Below are 27,070 nucleotides of genomic sequence, written 5' to 3'. Positions count from 1 at the left end.
CGTCGACATATCCCTTTCGTTCGAGATGGAGAAGAACTCCGCCGAAAATGACTTCGCCGACTCAGGAGCAGAAACCGCAGAGTATGGCTTTACTTTTTAGATATGAAGTCCATTCAACGTGATTTAGATTATGTTCAGAGATTTATTTGTAAAGTGAGACGGCTACATTTGAACATGTTCTAGGGCATTAGAAAACGTTTCTGTGTTCTGTTTTTCGTCTCATCTCAGTTATCCATCTGTTGCTTCGTATTAAGACTTAAGGCACCTGGCAGAGCGTTACACTGCTGCCTAATGCGTTTATCAAAATTAGCCTAGAAATAGACTATACTTAATAATACAATTAAATCTATTTTTTCTATATATTATTTTTGTAGAATAACCGAATAGTGGTACAAACAAACTTACATTGCGTAATCATTATTGAATGTATTCACTGAGTCTTTAGTCAGGTATAGCCTAATTGCTACATTATTACTTTGGTTTCAGGAATAAACGCTAAACAAAGTTGCAACTTCGTTGGCTTTTAAGTATGTTCCATGGTGGCTTTATTGTTTTAGTTTAAAGTGTATCCGTGTATAAATGCCAGCCACACTGGGATTAAGTATGGCGTTTTGGATTAACACTGATTGTAGCCTCATGGCTTTGCAGATAAAGCTGTGCTCCCAGTGCAGACTGGTTATCCTCAGTGTTCTTCTTTATCTGAAGTTATGTTGTGCCAGTGTATTTTGTTTAATGTATTTGTTGTACTATTAAGGTGCACTTTGTAGACTGATCATTGCAGGTGTTTCAAGAATATAGTCAGTGGTTGTCCTAGAAAGAGTTTCTTTCCATTGATGGGCAGCATAGATGGAAGCTTGAAAAAGGGCTGCAGTACGGAATTGTACACCTACAATGCACACTTATTAATGTTCTCATATCTGTGCTTTGTCCTGGTAAGTCACTGGTAAGATAGGACAGCTGGGTTTGTTGCATAGTTCTGTTGCACATGCAGGTCATGCACATGTAGGTCATCACCACTTGCTATAGATGGTATGCAGGTCACAGAACTTGGTTTGAGTGATGAGCTCAGCGGGTCCATTTGTCCTGCTTGGTGGTTTTCCCAAACCAGGCTGTGATGTTCCCCATGCGGATGCTTTCAATAGTGCTGGAGCAGAAGTTCCTCAGCACCTTGGAGAACAGTCTGAAGTCCTGTAGGCATCTAAGGCAGTAGAAATGCTGATCTGCCTTCTTTTGCGTTGATGTGGAGAGACCATGACAGGTCCTGCGAGATGTGAAGTTTGAGGTACTTGAAACTATCCACTCTGTCCACTGGCATTCCATTAGTCCAGACAAGGTAGTAGCTCCTCTCCTGCTTCTTGCTATCAGCTACTTTGCCTCCAGGCAGGCCCTCCCATAGATGTCAGAGTTTATACTAACTACCACAGTGTAATTAGCAAACATGACAATGGTGGTAGAGCTGGAAGTGGCAAGACAGTCATAAATGTACAGTGAGTAAAGATCCAGCATGCGTGTGATGTGTTTGCCTACCTGCACTGCTTGTGGTCTGTACATTAGGAAGTTGGAGATCCACTGATGCAGGATTTGATTGAGTTCCAGATCCTCTAGCTGGTGTTTGGAGGGGAAAATAGTGTTAAATTCTAAGCTGTAGTTAAAAAACTGAATTTTAACATAGTTAACTCTCCTAGTGTCCATGTGAAACAATGTTGTGTGGAGCAGATGAGTGATTGCATTATCTGTAGACTGGTTAATAGCAAGACTGTCCTGTTACAGTTCCTCCAACATCTTAAAAGAAAAAAAAAGTTACCAGAAAACAAATATCTACAGAAGACTATACTAACTGCAGAAACCTTTGTTTGTGTCCACTACTAGAAAAACATTGAACAGCACTCTGCTACACAACTAAAACCTGGGGGGAGCCAGGGGTTTAGGCAGACTGATCCTCACTGTGTGGCTAGAGCATGAGTCTGTGTAGCAATGCGAGAGAGAGCCAGGGGTTAGCCAGGCTGCTCCTCTGTAAATAGGCAGATCTAGGTCCACATAGTGCTATAATAGGAAGCCAGGTTGTGTAACTGCGCTGTACCTCTTGGTAGTAAAGTTCCACTGGCAGCTGGAATATCATTACCAAAGTAATAGCTCCTGTAGTCCAGATTTATAACTTAAACAACATTTTGTTTGCCAAAATTGTGATTGATGACTGTCAGTCTTCTACGTTTATTGAAAAATTAAGACCAGACCTAGAAAAGTAGTGCTCTGCCTCCCATTTGTGTTGCTGACCCCTGTATTAGGACAACTTGGCATGCTAGCACCTGATTGTGTGTAGTTCTTTTACTAGATAAATCTTTTCAGACAAAAAGTAGTCTTTCCCCAGTTGGAGGTCCTTCCTTTAAGACAGAATGACTAAAGCACCAAATCACTCCAAAGTGGTTTTTTTTTTTTTCTCCCTCTCCAGATCAGACTACAGCCCCATGTCATCTTCAAACAGTAAGTAAAAGCGATGCTCTACATAACACAGTGACACAGTGTTCTACATCATACAGAACACAGTGGTATGTTCAGTGTTTTATAATGAATTCAATTTAAGACATTATTATAATTGCAATCTTTGGGAAAACTTTGTTTTCTAATGCTGAATGTTTATGTGTCAGCTATTGTCATCATGAATGCCATTCAACTTGCAAGTATTGCTATTTTTGGAACATTATATGCACAATCAGCAGCACACTTTCTTGACTTGAACTTAAAAAAAAAAAAATCAGAATCATACATTTATTTGATTTTCCTGCTGTTCTTTCTTTTTGATGATGTGCCCTTTTCCATTTATGAGCTCAGAAACCACAGTATTAAATCTTTACAGCGATTTAATCTAGCTTGAAAGATTGGTTGATTAGATTGTGGGGGATTATGTCCAATATTAGTCCTTTAATCTGGGCAAAAGTAAAAGGTCTCCGAAAACAGACAGATAGAAATACACACACACACACGCACACAGCAAAGTATGTTGACAGAGGCCACTTTACAAGGACTAAAATATGTTTGCGATAGTGAAAGCAAAGACATCTGCCCTCTGTATACCTGCAAAAACACACATGCAAGGATACATTTAATTTTTTTCTTTTTCGATTACCATACTACTACTACTGCTACTATACGATAAAATATTGTTGTTGTTGTGAATCTTTTAAACAACAATAATTATTTGCAATATAGTTCAACCATATGTATATTAATAAACTGCACTGTAAGAAACAGAACATGAATTAACATGTTTTTGTTATGATCAAAAGATCTGTCCACATGAGTATGTTTTTGCAAAAACATTTCTCTTCACATAGGGTTCTAGGTCACACTGGTCACATCTCAGACCATTATAGAAAAAGATGACTGTAAACATTTTGACATAAAAACATTATTAACTTTATTATAAGAAAGTGCCTTTAAAGGGGAATTAAAGGAAGGGGAATTTAATCAAGATTAAATTTACATGGGGTCTTGAGATTTCCTTTCACAGGAGTTCCTCTTTGATTTTATTTTCATTCGAATTGGATGTCTTTTCTGCATCCTCCTCTGAGAAAATTGCAAGCTGAATTGCATATAGTTTCTGTGGTTATCTGAAACGTGTACTTACATCTGAGACACCACACTGTTCTCATGAGTACACATTCCAACTTTTTATGTACTAAATACTCATTTGTCCTGTTTTAATATTATTGTTGTCCAGATATGAGAATGTTTCTTAATGAAACATTTAACATTTATAACTGTTGTTCCCTGAGTAAACTAATCCAATCCAAATGGGCAGTGAGGGTCGAATTAGGGTAAATCTTACATTATATCAATTATGCTTATACCCATGTAGCTCTAATATGCTGTGACCAATGCCAGATAATGTTTGATGCAACTGCAATATTAGGGGGCACTGTAATATTCAGATAACTGTTCTTAGCCAGTGGTTGAGATTAGGTTGAGATTTGCCATGCTACCTTGTGCCCCATAATCGATTTCTTGACAATTAACATAACAGTATAGCTCTGATATAGAAAACATAGCATTTACCTTGCAAACCCATAGAAACCAGCTGTACAACATAAAAACCACTGAACAATATTGTGTAATTAGGGATGTCCTATTCAATCCAGTGGATTTTTTAGAGCTATTGATGACAGGGTTGTGGGTTTGATACACAGGCTTGGCAAGCTGCCTCTCTTCTCCCCGTGTGCTGAAGTTGGCTGCCCACCACTCCGTACATTAATCATGCCATCATTGTTCAAACTGCTTCCTAGAGAAAGAGCAGGAGACTGTTTAAGAGCAGCACATAGGGATTAACTGTAGACTAAGAAGTGTAAATCACAAAACATAAATCCGCTTTAATTTAAAACCTTAGTTGTAACCACAAATGTTGTTTTGACCAAATTAAGTAAATATTCTAAAATGTCAAAATGTACTGAATTTTAAAGCAATAATCAAATCAACATCATACACACACTATTATAGTCTAGAGTAAAATAGTTTGCTTACTTATTTGCTTACCGCTGTCTCTATATATACATGATATTTAATGTAAAGTTTAATATTTTGTTTATAAGTGATGGGTATGTGTATATATACCTGTGCTGTACCCTTTTTCTGAGCGTGTACCTGTTTCTGTTGCTGCTGCTGTTATTTTTGTCCTTATGACACATGCATCAGATTCAATCATGATGGTGAAAAGATGCCCATGATTCAGTCTTAAGGCAATACAGTAAGAATCCCTTTCTCAGTGGTCAAAAGTGTCAGTAACATTTGTAAAGGGTACTCGTAAGAGCATAGCGTTCCCTCGCCCCACAATGCCCTTAACATTAAACAACAAACAAACTGGGACAAGTCCCTTGAGTGAAATGAGGAGAAAGGGGGAAAAAGAAGAAGTGGATAAAAGAGAGAATTAGAAAAAGGTGTAGCCACACACACATACAACAACAAGGGTGTGTGTGTACTGAGAAATCTGTGTTTCATCTTACAGTTATAATACAAAGTAAGAAGAATTTTAAAGAAAAATAAAACTCTATATATATAGATATAACTAAAATCTACATATTATGATAAATAATAATAAAGTGAAAAATAAACTAACCTCAAAACAAAAAGGCAGTCGCATTGCTTACTTTTACTTTTGGTCCCTTTAAGCGAACGTGCAGTGAACAAAGTTGAATATACAGAGACAGACAGTCCATTATGAATGATATGAATGATGTGCTAGGTGCCAAGTGACGAGAGAACAGAAGGGGACCACAGGTAAATGAGGTTTAGAAATGTGGTCATCATTGGGGATGCAAGCACATTTAAATAAATGAGTTGGGGCTGGATCGACTTCTCAGGTCCCAGACTTTAACTGATACACCAATCTACTATAGTTTGGCTTGTCTGTAAGCTGGGACTTGCTTGTCGTAGCAGCTGAGACCTTTTGGAATTGCAAGAATTTTCTCCCCACTAGTTGGGAATGGTCTGCTTAGTTGTTTTTTGTGTTGTTGTTGTCTTTTGTATTCTTATAAAGCGTTTTTTGTGTTTTTATTAGTTGCTTAATTATCTGAAACTGTGAATCCTTAATATTATATTTTTTTTAGATTGAGTGGATGTATGGCTGCTGAGAAACAGTTATTCAGCATTTACAGTGCTTGCTGGTGAGAGACATGTATTAAAATCTATAGGCTACCTTAGAATAGAGTCTTGAATAAAACTCTTGTTTTTGCAGAAGGTTCTTCAGTTACAGAATTTTGTAATCTTTCTTTCTTTCTTTCTTTTTTTCAGATGGGTAAATTAGCATATGACAGCCAAATTTAATTACAAACGTTCTGTCTTTACAAATCTTATAAAATGTGTTACTAATGCAACTTATAAACACTTACTACAACTACTGTGTATGCAGTGCACAGCACAGCTTGACAACACAACACAAGTGAACACTGAAAAGGGTTAATTTACCCCAGGACATCATCCCCCAATCGTGGATAGACTTTGTCAATGGAATATATATTTTCATCAGTATATATTTTAATTCCTGTGCTAATAAATGCCCTGACATGACTCTTAATATGAAGTGTCCTTGTCAACAGGAGCCGCCAAAACAGCTTCATGGCAAGTCTCTGGAACTTTACTAAAGATGGAACACTAGTCTTTCAAAAGATATTGCCTCAATTGGTGTTTTGATGATTGTGTGGGTTTTTAGACACGTTGGCCCAAAATATGTCATAGGTGTTGAACTGGGTTGAGATCTAGTTACAGTGAAGGCCATAGCAAAGCCTTTTCATATTAAAGTCCCTGTGGATTTTGAAAGAGATGCCCTATGGATCCTTAGAAGAGACCAGTTCACTCAGAACAAATGTTACATTGTTACATTTATTGTAACCTGTGGTTTGTGCCCCACTAAGAAATTGCACAGTGAAGGAAAGTGGGCCCAATCTATGTCAGTAAAATGGAACCACTAGTCCCCCTCGCTGTATGGGGTAAGCCATTCAAAACTGTACTGTTCCTGTGGTGTACACCATACTTGTTGAGAGTATGGTGAAGGACATATTGTCGGACCGGATTACTTTTTCCACATCACTGTAGACCTATGTTGAGCTGTGTAACACCATGAGCACAGATACATTCATCTTTATAATAAGGTGTTTATGCACTACAAGCGTTATATATCTTTCTCTATAAATCCTATTTATTGATGTCTTTCCTAAAAAGTTCTATTAAATCACTAGCCAGGTTGGCAGTCTTAGACGGATGCATTTGTGTCCCAATTATGACTTCTCATTTAAAACCACTCAAGTATTTTCCTTTTGCCATTTTGATCCAGAATTAAGGGGAAGTGGGTCTGCTAAGCAATTTCATACATGTCACAGAGCATGGTAGGATGTTAATTTCTTAATTGCATAAGACAGTGTACCTGTACGGAGGATCTGCATTTATGTTGTACTCTCATTTTTTATGCATAAGGGAGTATTTTCTATGTATTGTCCAGTAAGAAACATGGAGCCAAGAAGATATGTATAAATACAAATAATTATTAATTTGCTTTATTCCCCAATCAAGGTGATTTATCCATGGGGGACCTACAGGACCCTTTTCTTGTGTCCATTCATATCATCGCAGATCCAGGACAAGCCAGAATTATTCAGCTTGCTGCTGACCAAGTCCTGTCTTTGCTCCACCCGGAGCTCACTCTCTTTAGAGTGTCAGAACGTGCAGCTGGGCCACCCAGGAGGTCCAGACTTTGGCAGAGGAACACTATAAATGCCCCCTCCCCCCAGCCAGCCCTGGCTGTCATATTGTTCTTGCAGGAGGAGTACGGAGGTGATGATGGTCAGGAGTTCTTTCATGGTCACCTGAGACGACCACCATGGTGCTACCACCACACAGAGAGAGTGAACGGACGTGGTCTCCTGCCTTTTTCGTCTGCCAGCCAGGACTTCTTCACTCTAGCCGCAGGTACCCCACTCTGGGCCCTCCGCCAGGTCCACTATGGCAAGGAAATAGTCCGCTTCACCATATACTGTCGAAATGAAACCTACAGCAAACAGTTGCAGCTGTACCGGTTGCTGCTGCACTGCAGGCTGGCTCAGAGGAAAGATGATTTCTGCTTCTGTGTGGTGTACTCCAATCGTGACATGGAGATTCAGCTGTCATTTAAACAGATGCCACGGGGACAAAAACCCATCCCTACAGAATGTGCCATAATGGAGATACGTGTGAGAGATGTGGCCGGGCTTATAACTCTGCTGCCCCATTCTTGTACACCAATTAGTGACATGCGCTGGCAGACAGAGGATTATGATGGAAATAGAATACTGCTGCAGGTGAGTATATGAGCACATATAAGTATAATGAACAATGTCTATCAATGTGCATGAAAGATTTGTAGCATCTATAGATGTGTAGAAGATGTATAGTTTCTTAAAGCTAGACTAAAATAAGATATGCCTGTTGTATTGGAAAAAGGACTGTAATTAGAAAGATGTTATGGTTCAAGATGTGGCTGCGAACATTAACTAGGAACAGAAGGCTGTACATGCAAAACACTAACAAAAACACACCTGCAAATTCAGAAATGCTACAGTATACAAGCAACAGCAAATCTAGAAACATCAGTAGGGCTAAAACAACTAATTGACAATGTTAATTATGTTGATTAAATGTTTGAAAACCCTGTTATTGATATGATAATTGCTTGTTGTTTCACTGAAAAGATAAACAGTGTAAAAGAAATACACAGATAATAGATGGCATCCACAGCAGAAGCATTGTAGCATGTTTTGATTTAATGTTGTTACATTTTTAAATGTATGTGTGCGTGTGTATTTTGCACACTGGCTATCTGCCTGGAATCTAAGAAGTGATAATTCACAAGTCACAATTGATCTTGTTCTTATAATTTTTATTATGGTGCTATTCTGAAAGCCAAAGTCCTATCAAAGGCTCAACCAAAAATGTTTGGTGATGTAATGTTTTTTTTTTTGTATGTAATGTTTTCGACATTGATTTTTTTTTTTTGTATGTAATGTTTTCGACATTGATCAGACAGTAAAAGATGTGCCCGAGAGAGTAAAAAAAGTTCTTATGGAGGGTTTGGGTAAAATCCTAATTTGTTTAATGTATTTATTTACAGAAATAGGACAGGCTCCTCATAAACTTGACCTGGAAGCAATATATGCCTGAATGTAAGGGAGCAAGACTTAAAAATGGAAATACTCATGACTGTCATGAATGTCCACAAACACAGGTCATTTCTAACTGTTCTGGAGTAAACCACAGCAAATCACAGAGATGCTGTTCTCATTGTCAAAACAAGAGTCTTATTATTCAGCACTCCATGCTGCCAAATGGCACTGTGGGGAAATGCGCACACACATACTCATGGTCAGTGTTTTGTTACACTCCCTTTGGCAACTATGACAGATTATAAATGTTTTTTTTTTGTAACCAGCTAAGAGCTCTTTAGTTCTTTTATGGGAGATGTTTACCCATTCTTTCTTGCTACAGATTTCTAGTTCAGTGAGATTCCTTGGCTGCCTTGCATGCACTGCTCTTTCACAGATTGTCGATGTTTAGGTTGGAGGACTGTGAGGGCCATAGCAGAACCTTTAGCTTGCATCTCTTGAGGTACTGGGGATTTGTGGTTGTGTGAATCATTATCATCTTCAGCTTTTTACAGATAGTGTGATGTTTGCTTCCAGAATTTGTTGGTATTTAATTGAATCCATGCTTCACTGTGCTAAACAGTTGGCAGGGTGTTATTTTCATAAAATTCTGCATCCTTTTTTCTGCAAAAAAACTTTGCTCATTACAAAACTTCATTACAGTCCAATGGCTTGTTTAGATGTTACTTTAGATATTACATTTTGTAACTGTAACTTCTGACATTAAATTTTGATGAGGGTGCAGGAAATTCTTTCTATTCATCTTTTCATATTTGTGCAGCTGCTTGCAATTAACCAATCAAACAATACACAACTAACATGGTCAACTAAAGTGTTTTCTCCAAAATCTAAATCTTCTGTTCACTAATATTCTTCCACTGAAACCAAGCCTTTTTTGCCTTTGTTTGGTGGAGATATGCTTGGAACCACTCTCCAGTTGGAAGGTCAAATAACACCCGAGCTTCAGCTTCCTTACAGAAAGCATGTTTTCTCCCAAGATATTCTGCGCTCCACGGAACAGAATCCTAAATTTGAATTATTAAAGACCTTTCAATGTTCATGTGTCTTATTGTGTAAGCACAATCACAAGCCTTGAATTCGTACAAGATTAGTGCTGTTTCAAATGCTCTTGAAGGAGAGAATCAGAAGAAAATTAGAGGAGAATCGGGTTCAGTTTAGCAGAATCCTCTTGATTTAAGTTTGCAAGCGATAGCTTTCAAAATGTGTCACATTTAGGCCAAGATCTATTGTAATTCACACTGTCAGTCACAACATTTAATAACTTATTTACATTGTATTGTACAGTGTCTCCATTCTTATGTCTTGATTTTTAGAATCACCAAAAGTGTTTGCAGTCAGTTTCAGTTACTTGTAGTCAGAATGAGATTTGGCTCCAAATTTTGTTTTGTTAGCTAATGTGTGTTTTATTGTCATTAGAGGACAGTAGGTAAAGTTTAAATTCAGCAAATTGTATTCACAGACTAACTAACTGTTAAATGTTTTGTACTACAGGCATATTGTGTTGAAACTGAAGAAAAGTGCAACAGTACACTTGAGTTTCTTAACCTCAGCCCTCAGTATACATGTTAATTGCTATAGAAATATTGTTTTTATAAGAATCCTGTAGAAATCTTTGTGGCATTACTGTAGATATTTTTGTAAGGAATTTGATAAATAGAGTAAGTAGTAAAGTACCATGATCTGGTTAGTGAACAAAAGATAAGTTTACTATTTTTTCACAGATGGAAAAAGAAAGTAAAATATAAATTCAAATAGTATATAATGTTAGAATCACTGCTTCACCAGGACAGGATTGTGGGCAAGCAAAGGAAAATATGACAGGCAGAGCAGCGAAAGAGAAAGAAACAAGAAAAATGACAAGCAAAAACTGAGCGGGAGGAAAAAGGTAGAAGCCACAGAGATGAAAGTTGTTAAAGAAACCAACAGGAAAAACAAATTCTCTCCATATGCAGAAGTACCTGTCATTTATTTATACTTGTCTAAAGGGTGTCTGCAAACTATTGAGAGTGTTTAGGATGGGTTAGTATCACTAATAGTAGCACTATATTAAATTTATATGAAATAAAAAAGACGTCAGTAAAAGTCAGTAGCCCTGCTAAACAGCAGTGAAGCACAATCCTGGTACAAAATAGAGGGGGTGCGACTTCACTGTCTGCTCAGGACACTGCTTACTCCACTTCATCTTTATACAGAAATTAGTTGTTTTTTGCAATATTCAGACCCTCCATCCTATTTACTGACAATTACAACTCCCTGAACCACTTTCCCAACTAGCTGTGCAGCAACATTAATATGAATAACAGTAGCAGGCAGCAGTAGCAGGCAACTTGCTAATTGGTATGGGTATTAATTAAAAACTCAGCAAATAAAAGTTACTCTGACATATTTATAGATTGATATATCCTCTGCCCTTTGCTTATGTTAGCTGGTTCTCCGGCCTACAGCATTAGATACTTGGAAAATTGTGAAAGTGGAAAAAAGAGGAGGAAGCGGTCACAATCCACTATTAAGGTATTTACCTTAAATGTCACTTCTTCTTTCTACTGGCCCAGCTCCATTTCTCTCACACCCAGCTTCATGCAAATACATGGTAGAGGGCAGGAGCTGTAGTAAAAAAATGCATTCTAAATTGAAGTTTATAGTAATAAAAAAAGGTCAAATTGGCATTGAGTATATTTACACACAAAATTGTTGGTACCCCTCGGTTAATGAAAGAAAAACCCACAATGGTCACAGAAATAACTTGAATCTGACAAAAGTAATAATAAATAAAAATGCTATGCAAATTAACCATTGGATGATGGTACCCTTAACTTTATATTTTGTTGCACAACTTTTTGAGGAAATCACTGCAATCAAATGATTCCTGTAACTGTCAATGAGACTTCTGCACTTCTCAGCAGGAATTTTGGCCCACTCCTCATAAGCAAACTGGTGCCTTTTCCAGACGGCATGTTTCAGCTCCTTCCAAAGATGCTCAATAGGATTTAGGTCAGGGCTCATAGAAGGCCATCTTCAGAATAGTCGGAGAGTTGTATTATGTGGTTTAAGTGATTTTTCTATGGAGGACAATCAGTTTTGAGAGAAAATGAGAGAGAACGAGGTGGAAAGAACGCAGGAACAGTTCCAAGAACTCAGTGCAGTGAGGTGTGGAGTACGAAACAGTGGGCCTTTGTCACATGCTGACTCTTTCTCACACATAGTTATCCCAAACCACATTGCCTCATTATGTCCTTCTGAGAGAAGTATAAAAGTTCTGTCCATTTTTTTTTTCTTGATGAAACATCAAACCATACCTTCAGGGGAAAGGAATGTCATTGTTTGCCCACCTTGGACAACACACTAAATGTCTAATGCTCAATGTTGCTAGATGCTAATTTGCATATTTATGATATGACCATCATATTTACTTGCTGCCTAGTGTCAACTAAACATAAAGGAGGAGCAAACAACAGATTAGTGATTTAGTCATTGGCAACACTGCACATGTTCAGCTTATTCACGTCTGTGTGAGCTGACATGTGGACTGATGGTGTTGCTGATGTGAAGTAGCTACAATTTGTACAAAAAGAATTGGTCAATATTTGCTTTTTTCAAAATAACTCTCTAGAGGGGTCTAAAGTTGGCAACACCTGAGCATGTTGCAAAATTCACAACTATGGTGGGACCCACCCCCCCCACCACCTGTTTTCAGAGTCTGACCTCACCAATCAGTGAGCTCCCACAGCTGAAAAGCTTAAAAGCACATGGGGAATGAGCTCATTTGGCCATGTACATGTACTACATCAGACCCGTAGTAATTTAAAAACACCTGCAACATTTTTTTAAATAGTGCGATATAACAAAATTAATTTAATGAGGATACATTTACAAAGTAAAGTGGTACATTTACTAACAGTGTTTACATTAATTAAATAAATTAATAATTACAAATGAAAATAAAATTAAATATTTTATTTAGCTTTTTTTTTCAGCTAGATCTCTCTTGGCACAGTAGGGCTGTACAATATATGATTTAGCATTGCCATCACAATGGGTTACATCACAGGGCGTGCAATGTAAGATTCTGTCAAACACATAATGCTGTAACCTTTTTGCTGCTTGATACAGGAAAATCCACACTATTCTCTTTATTCATGGCATAACTGCCAGAGGCAGACTATATCTGCCCAACTTAATTTATTTTTAGTTACTTTGGGAAAATCTGCTCACAGATGTGGAGTCATCAATACTAAAGCCACTGGCTAGTACTTGACAGAATTATTGAAGTCTGAAATCTTACCCTTTAGACTACCAGGATACATCAGTTCCTACTCATTGTTGTCAGCTATTTTTATTTCCACACGGCTCAGCCAGAAACTTACAGGCTAAAATATGTAAGTTTTTTCAGTGATCTGAAAGAGTTTTGGTGATCTACTGAGCGTTATTGATGTATGTATATTTTCTGTGTATGACCTTTTCCCATGTTTTTGGACTTTGCTTTTTGCCTTTTCACTTTGAATTATTTGCCTGTGATTTTGGGTGCGGGACTGTGCTCCCTTGCTTGTATTTTGGACTAAGTTTCTGCCTTTACCCTTTTGGACTGTTTGCTCTGTGTGATGTTTGTGCCTTTTTGTGCTTTAGTCTTTTGGGACTGCCCTTGGCTTGTGTGTCTACTACAAACTTGGATTGTGCTTATTCCAGTAAAGCCTCCTTTGTATTTAACATCTGCAAGCTGCAATCTCGCCCTGTTTGGCACCTTACAGTTTGCTTAAAGAAGGTTTAATTAGGTCATGTACATACCAATGCAAATTATACATTTTCAGTTTCCAGTGAAGTAGTTCAACAAACAGCTAATATTGGCTAGGTGTGCAGCCTCCAACTGTTTGTGACAATCAACTGAGAAGTATAATGATGTTTAACTGCAAAAGGTGATTAACTGTTTAGCTATTTTTATTAAGAAGTTACAACATTGAATAATATAAATTAAATAAACTATTGAATGAAATTAAGTTATTACAAGGATTGCTTCTGGTTACTGTTAGCCATGTTAGCATGCTGTGTTGTTTCTTCAATCCTGTTCTGTTTCCCCTCTCCCAGGTTGCGGGCTCCTGGAAGCCGCCCAGACACACTATTGCGCACCACTCTTGTGTTCTTCCTAACTATTTTCCTGTTCACTCCCCTCCTACCTCGGAGCCCTTTCATTGCCCATCATCTTATGGCAGAGGCCCTGCTTCCTATCGGAACCGCCGCTGTCGCAGCTCATCCCGCTCACACATTCAAAAGAATGACTCTCCACATATACAGGCTTCACAAAGATCCTTACCACTGCTGTGTAAGCAGGATGATCTGGAGTGTGTCCCAGAAGAAAAAAATGCAGGAAGGATGGGGGCCCGTTCATTCTCCACATTCTCCCTACCAACTGAAGGGTTTGGTTATGCATGCACCTCACCTCCAGCACCCCGCCCCCGCAGCTTATCTTTACTCGCTGCTCCTACGTTTCGCATAAACATTGATGCATTGGTGGGGGCTGAAGAGACAGATGTGGACACCGGACAGGCAGTGAGCAGCAATTGTATAGATTTGTCTGTGGTGTCTGCTTATTGGCACCCACAGATGAGCATGCATTCCAAAACTCTTTTCCCAAAGGCTCACTCCACCATCCCACAGGACAGAGATCATGACTTTACGGTGCAGTATGAAAACACATACCCATCTTTAGACCGACATGCCACACCTTCCCAAACCAGCAGAATGTCTTCTATGAGCATGCCTAGTGCTGTGCACAAGGTATTACCAAAGAGTGCATGCTCATTACATGGCCAGGTCCCTACAGCATGGGATGTTGAACAGCATCAGAGTGATGGCATGGACATAATTGACATTTCCAGAGATTACACTGAGGAAGATGGCCAGGAGTTCTACATCTAATGTTCAGTCGCAGTCACTGATCATGGAGGGGGTCGAACCGTGGTGAAGTATAATATCTAGAGATTCAGCATTGGCTATAAACCTGTTAATATATATTAATCTATTAGTTCTGTTAGATCTATTAGTTTTAATTTGTGAATTCTAAATTCCACTCTGAAATCTCTTGATATAAGACCTTTCTTAAAGATTTAAATTCAAAGATTTTTCACCTGGAGGAAGATAAGGGTCAAAGTATGGTGACGAGACAACAAGGTCAGAGCATCTCCAAAACGGCAGGTCTTGTGGGGTGTTCTTGGTATGCTGTAGTCAGTACCTACCAAAAGTTCTTCAAGAAAGAAACCAGCAAACCTGTGAACCAGTGACAGGGTCATGGGCAGCTAAGGCTCACTAATGCAAAAGCTCCACCTCACAACTTGCTGGACTTAAAGGGTCCGCTTCTAACGTCTGGCCTTCATGCCTTGAATGCTGAGATCTGGGATCTATTCAGTTCAGGCAGGTGGTGTTAATGTTATATCTGATTGTTGTAAATGTTTAACTTTGAGGTTTTTCCCCCATACTATTAGCCACAAAGTATTTATTTAGCTAAAATGAAGCCAAAATGGAAAAGCCATGTGGGAAAAAAACAAACCTTAGTACAGCCCATGAATCAATAGATAGTAGAACTACCTTTAGTGGTAATAAGTTAAAGAAATTTTTTTTTTGTATGGCTTTATCAGTCTCTCACATTGTTTTAGAGGACTTTTGGCCCGTGTCATTATTTGTATTTAACAAAGACTAGACCAAATTGCAGAAGCAGTGCATTTCAAGTATACTCTAATACATCAACAGAAATTAAGAGGGTAAGTTGCAGCAAGGTGCTAATAAAATGTGCTTGATTAACTGATCATCAGCAAAACTAACCACCTTAATTAAATAAGGTTTTGGCAGTTTGCTGGTCTGGAGCATTCAGGTGTGTTTTAACACAATGATAAGAAGGAATGACATCTGCAGTAATCTCAGAGAAGTTTAAATTTAAAATTTAAAGTTTGTTGCAGGAAATAGCCTTTTAGAATGAATTGTATTTCACTTTTTGACACAGTCCAAACAGCTGATTTCATAAATTTTACTGGCTGTTCTGAAACTGGTTTAATTCCTCTGGCTTAATAACTTTTGAAGTTATACACTAGAAAATGAAGCTCCATCCTCCACTCTGAATTCTGTCAATGTTGGTTGATGTCGCCTTTGCTCATAAGCAGAACTAATAAAGTCAGAGTGCCACTGACATAAAGCACCAAAAGCTACTTTTCACCAATAGAGTGGTAGTGGTGTCCATAAAGTGCATCACATCTAAAATACATTATGTTTTTGTATCTTAGATTTATATCTGACAGAATCTGAAAATACCAACCATAAGCTATCTAGCTATTTACCATAGGGGTAAAGCCTGAATGTATGCCTGAAGTGGTTGCTGTTTAGTCTCACCCTATTACTCTTGTCAAGATTTCTGCCAAAGTATTCCAGCATGTGGAACTTCTGTTATCTCAAGGCTAAGGTAAGTGATCTGGCAGGATTTGTGGTACTTCTATGACTGTACACTCAAAAACTAACTTAACTTTGTAAATCTGTAACCTTTGTAAAACTGTGTCAACCTGAAATCCAAGTTAGTTTCATTGATTTATTGTATATTTAAAACAGGAAATCCTTGTTTTTCTGAAATCATGCTGACTGTTACTTGTCTTTTGAAAAATCTTTTGATTACATCATTGTGCAACAGTGGATTGAAAAAGTATATTAGTCAATAATATGTATAATAATTTTGTTTATTATGAACTTCAAAATGTGTTGTGTGTTGTATGTTTGTTTGTTTGTTTGTTTGTTGGAGTATATGTACTTAAACATATAATGAAAGAATTCATATTTTAAATGGATACAGCAGTTTTATATTGTGCTAGGTAGTTACTTGCTCTTTTTATAGAGCAGACATGTTTTGACTTGATTAGCAGTGAATAAGTAATTATTATCAAAATGTAAAGAAACATGACATTATTTTCAAGAATCTTTACTTGTTTAACTTGTTGCCACAAGTAAAACTCGGCATATTAAAGTGTTTTGGCAGTGTTTTATTGGTAACATTTGTATTGTAATCAATATACAAGTAGTATATTTACAAAGGACTTTGAACCTCAAAAAAATCTACATGTATGTATGTAAGATTTTTTTTATACATTCAGGCAGTGGTGTCATTTGAGCAATATATTTTCTAAAATACTCTGCATTCATTCACTTCCCCCATGTATTCAATATATCAGGGTTTTAAAATTGTCAGTATTTGTTTGTGTATGATTGCATACTTAAAGGGCAGTGGTGGCTCAGTGGTTAGAGCTCTGGGCTATTGATAACAGGGTTGTGGGTTTGATACCTGAGCTTGGCAAGCTGCCACTGTTGGGCCCTTGAGCAAGGCCATTCACCCTCTCTGCTCCCTGGGCGCCTCAGCATTGGCTGCCCACCACTCCTCATAACTGTTAACTTATAACATGACATAATATTAACATTGACTTTTGTTTTGTGCAATGCATAATAAAGTAAAAAGTAATTGGCCATTCTAACAAAGTAACCCCCACTGTGGTTTCTATTTCGCTAGTTTAAAAATGACTTTAATTTGACAGTTATGATTTAGTAATACTAAAATAGTATGTCAGTAAATGTGTCCAATTTAAGGTCTAAATTAAAAGACAAACAGGCTTTTATATATAAATATATCCACATTTATCATCTGTGAACTAAATATGGAACGTGTAAAGCATTATTTTCACTGTGTCATCGTTGTGTACATCTATCACTTTACCTATATTTAAAATAAGAAAATTAGAAGCTACTTTTTAAAGAAATGGCCTCTGAATTACATATAAAATATTTGCAACATTTCTGCAGCCCCCAATCTAAAGTGGAAACTAGTTACACATATAAATATCAAAAATCTAAAAATATAATTTAATGAACTAAATTCCATTTAGACCATTCCCTGAGGGTCCCCTGTGCTGCTGACCACCTTATTAGACACACAGACCCATGCCCTCACATACTGTGGTCGGTTGGTGAGGTAGTTCAATATAAGGTTTGACAGGTGACTGTCTACTCCACTATATTCCAGCTTGTCCTTCAGAAGCACTGGCAATATGGTGTTAAAAGCACTGGAAAAATCAAAAAAGGTGATTCTCACAGGCTTCTCCAAGTGAGAAAGAGCTTTGTGTCATCCACCCCAACACCAGGCTGGTAAGCAAACTGAAGAGGGTCCATGGATGGACTCACCAGAGGGCGTAGGTGGTTAAGGACCAGCCTTTCCAGTACTGCAAGCCACCAGCCCGTAGTAGTTGAGGTCCTTTGGGTGCTGTGTTTTCAACACAGGTACCACACAAGATGTTTTCCACAGCTGTGGCACTCTTCCCAATTTCGGGCTCATGTTGAACATATGCTCAACTACCCATTAAATCACCTACTTCTGTTCCCCCACCACCGAGGACGATATGTCTGGTGTAGGACAGCTGTGTGTGTATGTAAATGCATCCAAGATGCTATTGTTTACACTTTATTGATACCGTCTACAGGCTGTAGCAGCTACATTTTTTTATTATTCCACATGGTATTGTATTTTGACCACTGTATTGGTTTAAAATGTTTTGAGGTTTAAATGTTTACTGCTGTGTTTTTTTTTTATGAAGTGTGATGCAGCCTTTTCTAGTTTATTCAGTAAAGTTGTAAGCACTATATCTCCATTTGAGGTTTCTCTGTCATGTCAAGGTCCAAAATGTAGGAAGGCAGGTAAAAAATGTATGCCTTGATTGGTACTTACTTTCTAACATTGAGTAAATGTAAGAATGTGCATTGTTATTGTTACAACTTCAGATTAAGGGCTGCAAAATGGTTTATAAAGCTCTTTTTAGCATTTTTATATATTTATATGTACAGAACAGTTTTCTCCTGTTGCAAAATGTCTATGTAGTTTACAGGTAATTTGTAAAATATGATTTGAAAGTCTACTGTTTCTTGATGTTTAAGAAATAATTACATTTTACTTCTTACATTTTAATTCTTATTGCATTAGTAGCTAGGATTGGTCTTTTTGTAAATGCAAGACAGTACATTCACAAAAGTAAATGTGACATACACATGAATAACATCCTGATTTGTTCATCATGAATTTTGAAGTTGTAGCATATATTTAGATTACAATAATTGCACATAGCAAAAGTCTAAAAGAGTTTAAAAGGAATCTTAAGACAGGATACTGCCAAAACTAGTCTGAGCAGTTTCTTAGTTATGAAGAGTTACAATTCAGAGATGATCTTTAATAAGCCCGAGATTACTATTCATTTAAATGCTTCACAGATAGATGGATCTTCAGTCGTAGCAGCCGTAGTCTTTACTAACCTTTGTTGGATTTTTTTCTAAAAAAAATAAAATAAATAAAACTAAAGGGGAAGAAATATTGAGATATTGAGAAATTTACTAAATCTGTCTCAATAAGTGCTTGGAAAAGTGTCTCCAAAAATATGTGGACATTGACAAGGTTACAGGAATTTTAGCAGTCTACCACATCACATTAAAATCTATATTAAGTTTAAGTTTCTGCTTTATTTTGAGGTGTTGGTATTTCAAGTAGCTGGTTAATTCCAACAGTTTGCTAGACCAAGAGGATGCTAGCACCCTTTACACTCTGTCAATGTCAACAATTAGAAGAACTTGGACACCAAGTGGGCATGGGCATGACTATATAAATACTAAGGGACACTTTATCTATATAAAGTGTCCCTTAGTGTTTATATAGTCATGCCCATGCCCAAAAATGCTACTTCAGTAGCATTTTTCCAGATCATTCAAACAAATACTGTAAGTATTAAAACTTGCTTTAGTGTGGAAAATTATACATTTGGTCTTTTTTGAAATGGTGAGATGATAAATACATTTCTGAAGCACATCTTGTTTTTTTTTTGTATGTAAGTGTAATACCACTGCCATATGTTTTGTATAAATGTTTTTTGTGCTGATTTTCTTTGCTTTCATGTTTTTAAATATTTAATATATTGTGGTTCTGTGTTTTTGTGGAGCGCCCTGTGTTTGAGAAAGGTGCTAGATAAAATGAATTATCATTAATAATAGTAGTATTAATATTATTCTCAAATCTAATATTTCTATTATATAATATTGTCCTCCCAGTTCTCCCTCCATCCCCATCAACCCTGTCGACTACACTTTCCAGGATTCCACTCATTACTCTGTTACAGTCACAATTCTTACTGTGACTTTCTACTAGATTTCAAGCAGTACTGTGATGATTTGATTGCATTCAGTGACAAGTGTTAGTGAGATCAAGATGCCTCACTCACACCTTTAACTTTATTTCTTAATTTAAATTTAAAAAGCAAAGCTTGCTCACAGCAAAAAGTGTATGTCAGATTTATGATGTTTTTTCTACAGCTATACTCTTATAATGATGCATCCTGTTGTCCCTGTAAATGGAATAACATTGGTGGCTGTCAGAATATTTGCAAAAACTGCATAAGTTAATTTTCTTCTTAAGGATCAATATTTTTTGTATCCTTATCTAAAATATTTGTCAACGCTATTTATTTACGGCCAATGTAAGTGTCAGGAAATACAACTAATGGGCAACATCGGGAATAATATATTACATACCCAGCATACCTACCGAAGTGACATACAATGACCATGTAATAAATTTTTTTAATAAACTTCATTTTGTTAGACTTGTGTGTATTCCTTTATCTATTGTAGTGTATATACACTGGCTCTGCAGGTGTTTATAGATCTGAAGGAATGGTATGGAGTTGAGAGATAATATGGTGAGGCCCATGGGTTAGACTTGAGAAGGGAGAGTGTGATCCATTCCCAGGCCTAACTTGGTAAAGCCATACATGAACTGAACAATATAGTATGTGACAGTTGATTTACACCCATCATGGAGTTAGACAGTGACACCCTATATATGGAAATAGTGCAACAACACATGACCTGTAGAAGAGTATAAAATGTGAGGTGTCCTTGTGAAGAAGTCCTTCCAAGAACACCATGACACTATTATTATACATAAAAGTCTATTTTAATTACCAGTTTGACACTTTATGTAGGATTTAGTTGTATCTGCACTGTATTGTCATGCTGCCCGAATGTGCATCCTAACCCAAACATCTAAGTTAGATGTCTGAAAAAATAAACAGCATGAAGACTAATCTAGATCAAGTACTGAAAAAGGTTGGACCACATTTTACAGTACCACAGCATTGGTCAGAGCATTTCACTATAAAAAGCAATCCTGCCACAAGTATAGTTAGATAGACTTAAGGAGGTACCAGCTAACACAGGGAATTGGTCAATGCCAAATTGCATTCAACAATTCATTTTGTATTTTGTTCAATTCAATCTCTTATTAGATCAGTAAATCCTAATGTTGTTAGCATGCATAGTTGCATTTGTCTATAGACTCTTAAAAATAACTACTAAAAATATTATATATTATATATAACCAGTCTGTGCCTTTGTGCAGGCTGACTGTTTGGGCCCTGAAACTAGATTCCATGTCACATAAATTGACCAGGAACTTTTATTCTGGTTGTCTGTAGTCCTACAATGCACTGTAAACCCGAATAAGTTCAGTTAACTCAAATTTTTTGAGGAAACTGATTACCACAAACTATTTAAGTAGACAAACTCTATTATTTTAAGTGCAAAGAATATAACATTTTTATGTGCACTGAAATTTATAAACCTTATCATCTTGTACTCAATATTATTACATTTTTAGAACTATTTAAATTCAGTCTAACTTTACTTAAAATAACTGTATATGTTGTACTTAATATTTAAATGTTTTCTTAACTATACTAAACTACTTTTAATGAACTCAAAAAATGTATACTGTAATAGTTTGGAATACTCAAAAAGTTGTATTAAGTTTAAATTAAAAATATTGTGTCAGACACACTTTTCATTTACTCAAACATTTCAACTAGAAAATACTCATACTTGACTAATACTTTACTTAAAACATTTGAGGAAACTAATTACCACAAAGTAATTGAGTTAACTTAACTCAAAATACCTTCACAAAAAATAAATATAAAACAAGGAAACGTTAATCTGCTAAAATTAACATTTTATTTTAGCAAATCAGTAACCAGGATGCAAGTCATAAACCACTCATTTCAACAAATATATAAAACCCATTCTGAGGTACAATAAAACTTTGCTAAAGTCAAAACACATTACACCATTTAAACCAAAAAAAAAAAAAAAAAAAAAAAAAATGTATGGCTTTGCATAGGCTTGTCACAATAATCACATTGACTAATGGTACAATGGGTTTAATGAATAAAGCAAATGAGGAGCAAGTATGTCAGCTTTTTTGGTTTCATTTTATTTGCTTAACTTGTGCATAATGAGTATTTACTTATATTCCACTCACAAATTCTTAATATTAATAATTATTAAAAGTACATTGCTCTTTAAAAGGGTTTAATTGCATTATCATGCCATTATATTATCATTATATCTGTCACATACATTTGCCTTAAAATAACTTATTATTTTACTATTGCAATAATCTTTGGGCCAGTATATAGTACAATACATTACAGCAATCGTGACAGGCCTAGCCATGTATTAATAGGGCTGCTCTGCATACAATAAACTGAAAAAATATTCCATAAAATACAATAAAATAAAATATAGTATTAAACAAAATATGTTAAGCATGTTTAGTTAAGCCCTTAATGCTTAGTAATGTGTACCTGTGCAGTAACAATTCTGTGTACAATGGCCTGTACCATGGCAACAATAATAAAAAAAAAAACTGGCATATTTTCTGAACATATTTGTGACTCTCCAACAGAACAATTTTTGGAACTTGGAATTTAAAGAGGTGGTAATGCAATCTAGAAAAAAAAAAAAAAAAAAAAAAAAAAAAAAAAAAAAAAAAAAACTTACCACAACAGCAGGTTTATCTAACAGAGCATAGAAAGGTGATGCTTCAACAGGAATTTACAACAGGCAGAACCTACAAAAGTCCCATCAAAAGGGAGTGTATCATTCGCCAATTACACCCTCCCTAGCAGATCATTTTTTAGATTTAGCAGCCTGGGTGTTAGTGGTTTAAAGTCATCCAAGCCCATAATGACTTTCTGAATTTCTAAAATTTCTGTTATATTTCTCTCTGCTCTAAATTTGCTTTACAAAATTAGCACTTAATTAACTCATATTATACTTACCTATGCAGTTATGTTTTAGGGGCTGGACACGTTCATCTTTAGTGTACCCTCCTGTTCATGCACACACAAATACAAATCTCTTTGACAATGCAACAAATGTATCAATGTGTACACAGTAGTCAATGCCAGAGAATAATGATTTTGTTTGTAATGACAAAAAAAAATCAAAAGCACCAATGAATTGCATTTACATCTACGTTATCTGCTCTTATCATTAAATCCTTAAGCATGCAAAATAACAAAACATTTCAGAAGCTAACTACATCGACATTAGGCAATTTTAAATGAACACACAGCAAAAACAATTAAAGTTTAGACTCTGCTTTCATGGCCTTTCCACTATCAATCTCTAGCTAAACCTCTCTATTTCACTGCATTTTCTGTTGTCAGTGCAGGAATATCAAACTCACTCAAACTAAATGTGAATATGGGAAATACAAGTTTAAACACACTGTAAAGTACCAAGAAAATAACTATAGTTTAACCAAGTTTAGACATTAACAACTATTATGGGTATTTAGATGTAAAATAACGTTACCTAATTAGCCTAACTTAACTTTCTTCTTTAACGTTGGCTAGCTAGCTAGTTAACTAACCTAGGTTAGGTACTAGCTTAGCTTAGCTTAGCAAGTTAGCTGTTCCCCATTACGACAAGCCAAGTTACAGGCAAAGTAAACGGACAAACTACCAGTTTTATTTACCTCAAAAACGAACTACAATTAAACTATTTTTAAATATACTCACCAAATTACACTTCCAAGCATGAGAGCAGCAGCCACAGTAAGGAGAATGAAGACCGCTGGGACTTGTGTTGCACTATGAGAGTTCAGCAGGTCAGCAGCGCTCGCTCTCTCTCCCTCCAGGTGCTGTTAACGAGGCGCGCGAGATGGAGTTCAAAAAACGTGCGCGCACTTCAAAATAGCTCCCCTTAATAAAAAAAAACATCACTTGCCGCAAATTATGCCAGTGTTTAGAACAAAAACATGTACTTATCCAGAGAAAGAGAGTAAATTAACTGTTTCTTTTTTAAAAACTGCTAATAAACTTATTTTCCCTCACCAACCGCACTGTCCGCCATGTTTGTTCAGAAATCCCAGTATGCTAATTAGACGGCTATAACCAATGGGCATGCAGGAGCGCATTGCGTCAGACGCTCCGTAAATATTAAATGAAAAACAATGAGTTTAGTGATTGTCTTTACTTGAACACATTGAGCTTGTTGAGATTAAAACTTGAATATCGTTCTATGAACTTGAATGTTTTAAGCTGTTTGAACTGTTTTGCAGTTTTGCTTACAAATAGAATAATTTTAATGAGTTCACCACACTGTCAGGGAATACAGTGTGGTATTAAGGTCTAAATAAATACAAATAAATACAAAAAATACAAGAATCAGCAAAGATCTGAGATGACAATGGTCATAAGTGGTAAGTGGAGATAAAATACCAACATGCTATGTGTTAAGAAAAGGAGAACAACAGTGTTAATTAATGCACAAGTGGCTGTGGAATCTGTACAGACACATGCCTCATCTCATAAAAGGTTATAAATGCCCCTAACTAACCCATGAATTACTACTCATTCTCTCCAGAGAATAACTGCACATCCAAATCCTCCAATAGTAGCCAATGCACATCACTGCCAACATTTAACTATACAAGTTGGTATTTTTTGGGAAATGGCCATATTTATCTATTCAAGAGTCTTCTTAATTATTTTAAATATTACCTAGAAAATAAAATTACTGCAGAAAAAAAGTACATTCAACTTTCCAGTGAATCTTATTACAGGACGTGTGCTTTGCTTTGACTGTATTCTGTATTCGCTCTCCATCAATTCTGTATTACCTATTTTTTCCACTAGTAATATCTATTCTGACTCAAAATATGCATACACCAGAGTATGCAGAGGAGTACACATATTCTCACATCAAAAATATCTATGTTTAGGTAGGTTGTCTCTCTTCCTTTTTTGGCCCCAGATCTAATGTGTTTTGTTCCAATAATTCTTCAAAATGTCACAGTAAAGATAATTTGTGTAACTAAAATGACCAATTTACTAATGAATCTTTACTTTAATAATTCTTAATATTAGAAAATTCTGGCTCATGTTTTGGTGCTGCATGCAAGCGGACGCTCCTGTAGATTAAATGACAGGATGCTTTGTAAATTGTAGTGGTTAAATTGCTACAATTTGAGTATCTTGTGTTCTATAATACTGTGATTACACTGCAGTTGCCATACTTTCCTGTGCTATTAACTCTGTGTGCAGGAGAGTTAGCTTGCATTTGATAATATTTGTATTTTAACTACTAACACAGACACGATTTTCCCAAAGACAATTGTTAGCCTATAGTTTGTTTAATTACATGACTTATTTGAGCCATAAATTGACTTAGCTGTTCTTAGATGTTTTATGTTTGCCGATTTTGCAAATATATCAATATTTTTTATTTTCTAGTTTTAACCAAAATGAAAGCCTAGCAAAACTAGACTGCTCCGAACAATGATGTCATTCATCTGATCAAGAACCCTTTCTGTCCTCTTTTAACTGCATGCTTGGGGCAGCCGCCTCCAGTTTTTAAGTCACTGTAACTATCGTACACTGATGTAATCGAGCGCAAGCTGCAGCCACACGAAATGTGCGATTTATTATTCGTGAGGTGTGTAGGTTACGTGTCATTTGTGCCTCTAAAAGTGCAGTCAGAGCGCAGTCTGAATGGTCTTATTTACAATTTATATAACAAGTGCTTTTAAGGTAGGACACAGTGGGGTAAGATGAACCTTTTTTGATTCATGTGGTCCTCAGTAAAAGGCAGAAATATAATGAAAGTATCAAACATATTTTCAGGATGTTTCCTATCAACATAACTGATCAGAATGCATCTAAGAGAAAAGATTTTTTAAAATATGGCTTCTTAAAAAAAGTGTTCCTGTGTCTCAAGTTGCCCCAGGTTATGGGGTAAGTTGATCCGAATCAGTGAGTAATTTGCACCATCTGGGGCGAATCTCACTGAATCTGAATCATGTAACCATGTATAAAAAGATTAGGAAAAGATAATTTTCTCTTTAAAGCTCATTTAATAGTCAATTTCTCTCCGCAAATAATGAAAATATGACTTGATAGCTAACTCAAACATCACAAAACCAATTGAATGAAATTTAAATTTCAGTATATTTAATTGTTTGCATTTTTGTAACAATATACAAGTTAAAAAATATTTTTAAGTAACATTTTAAAAAACATGTTGAATAAAAGTAAAACATAAAAAAGGAAAAAACAAAACTAAAAAACTACATTGACATTAAAAATATTTAGTCAAAAAACGTTTTGATCTAAAACTATATCATCTTCTTCCTAAATTACCATTGGCATGACATTTGGGAACATGCAAACAAATCAAGTCAAGTCAAGTCAAGTCAGATTTATTTGTATAGCGCTTTTTACAACTGTTGTCATCACAAAGCAGCTTTACATAATTAGTAATTAATAAAAGACAGAGACAAAGAAGAAAGAAGAAATAACATAAGACATGATGGATTAAAGACCCCCAGTGAGCAAGCCAATGGTGACAGTGGCAAGGAAAAACTCCCTTAGAGCTGGAGGAAGAAACCTTGGGAGGAACCAAGACTCACAAGGGGGACCCATCCTCCTCTGGACAGAACTATTTAAACATTAATGATAAAAATTACCAAACCAGATACAACAGATAGTTAATAATGGTGATATTAATAGTGGCAGATAGTTACGAGTCCAAGTGGCAGATAGTTACGATTCCTTTTTGTTTTAGGTTTTAACATGGTCATTTAACAGGTAGCAGTGGTAGGGGGTGAGCTGCTGGTCTGCTATGGGTGGTGGTGGGTGGGGGGCCTGCTGGTTGGACCGGTAGGTGGCAGCTGGTTTGACGCAGGTAGAGGGGACCTCAGCGGGCAATCTTCCAGCTGGTCGGGCTGGGTGGCCATTTACTCAGAGAAGGTAAAAAGAGAGGGTTAGTTCTGAGAGGAATTTTATGGAGAGCAGAGAATGTTGGGCAGTATCAGATTGTGTCTGACGACTCTGGCAGGTCTGATTATAACAGCTTAATTAAAAGGAGAGAACCAGAAGGTAACAGACACGGGAGCACCCTGAAAACGCATGCATCTATCTGCTCCATCGTCAACAAACCTGAGTGATCGCGTGTAAGCAGCGAGACGACAGCTCCAGCATCTCAGTGTACTA

The 27,070-nt window shown here is 36.5% G+C and overlaps 1 protein-coding gene and 1 long non-coding RNA gene across 3 annotated transcripts; one reads left to right on the top strand and one right to left on the bottom strand.

The window, feature by feature from the left end:
• Nucleotides 1-25: 25 nt before the first annotated feature.
• LOC140561316 (protein FAM124A) lies at nt 26-16,343 on the top strand. Its single transcript, XM_072686450.1, has 4 exons — nt 26-81; nt 2,450-2,481; nt 7,057-7,820; nt 13,761-16,343. Exons 1-4 carry the CDS (start codon nt 26-28, stop codon nt 14,589-14,591), a joined length of 1,683 nt encoding a protein of 560 aa, XP_072542551.1. The 3' UTR covers nt 14,592-16,343.
• On the bottom strand, nt 2,924-23,928 carry LOC140561317 (uncharacterized). Of its 2 annotated transcripts, XR_011980053.1 has the most exons (4): nt 23,597-23,928; nt 22,853-22,903; nt 11,201-11,285; nt 2,924-4,276 (listed from the first exon to the last, which is right to left on the bottom strand). It is a non-coding gene; the product is annotated as an uncharacterized lncRNA (long non-coding RNA). The 2 variants fall into 2 exon arrangements; XR_011980052.1 differs by lacking the exons at nt 2,924-4,276; nt 11,201-11,285 and having other exon boundaries at nt 22,530-22,903; nt 23,597-23,718; nt 23,912-23,928.
• Between the last annotated feature and the right edge of the window lie 3,142 nt (nt 23,929-27,070).

The sequence above is a fragment of the Salminus brasiliensis genome, chromosome 8 (assembly GCF_030463535.1).
Source record: "Salminus brasiliensis chromosome 8, fSalBra1.hap2, whole genome shotgun sequence".
NCBI lineage: Eukaryota > Metazoa > Chordata > Actinopteri > Characiformes > Bryconidae > Salminus > Salminus brasiliensis.
The sequence above is the reverse complement of the archived record's forward strand: the minus strand, read 5'-3'. Positions and strand labels throughout refer to the sequence as shown.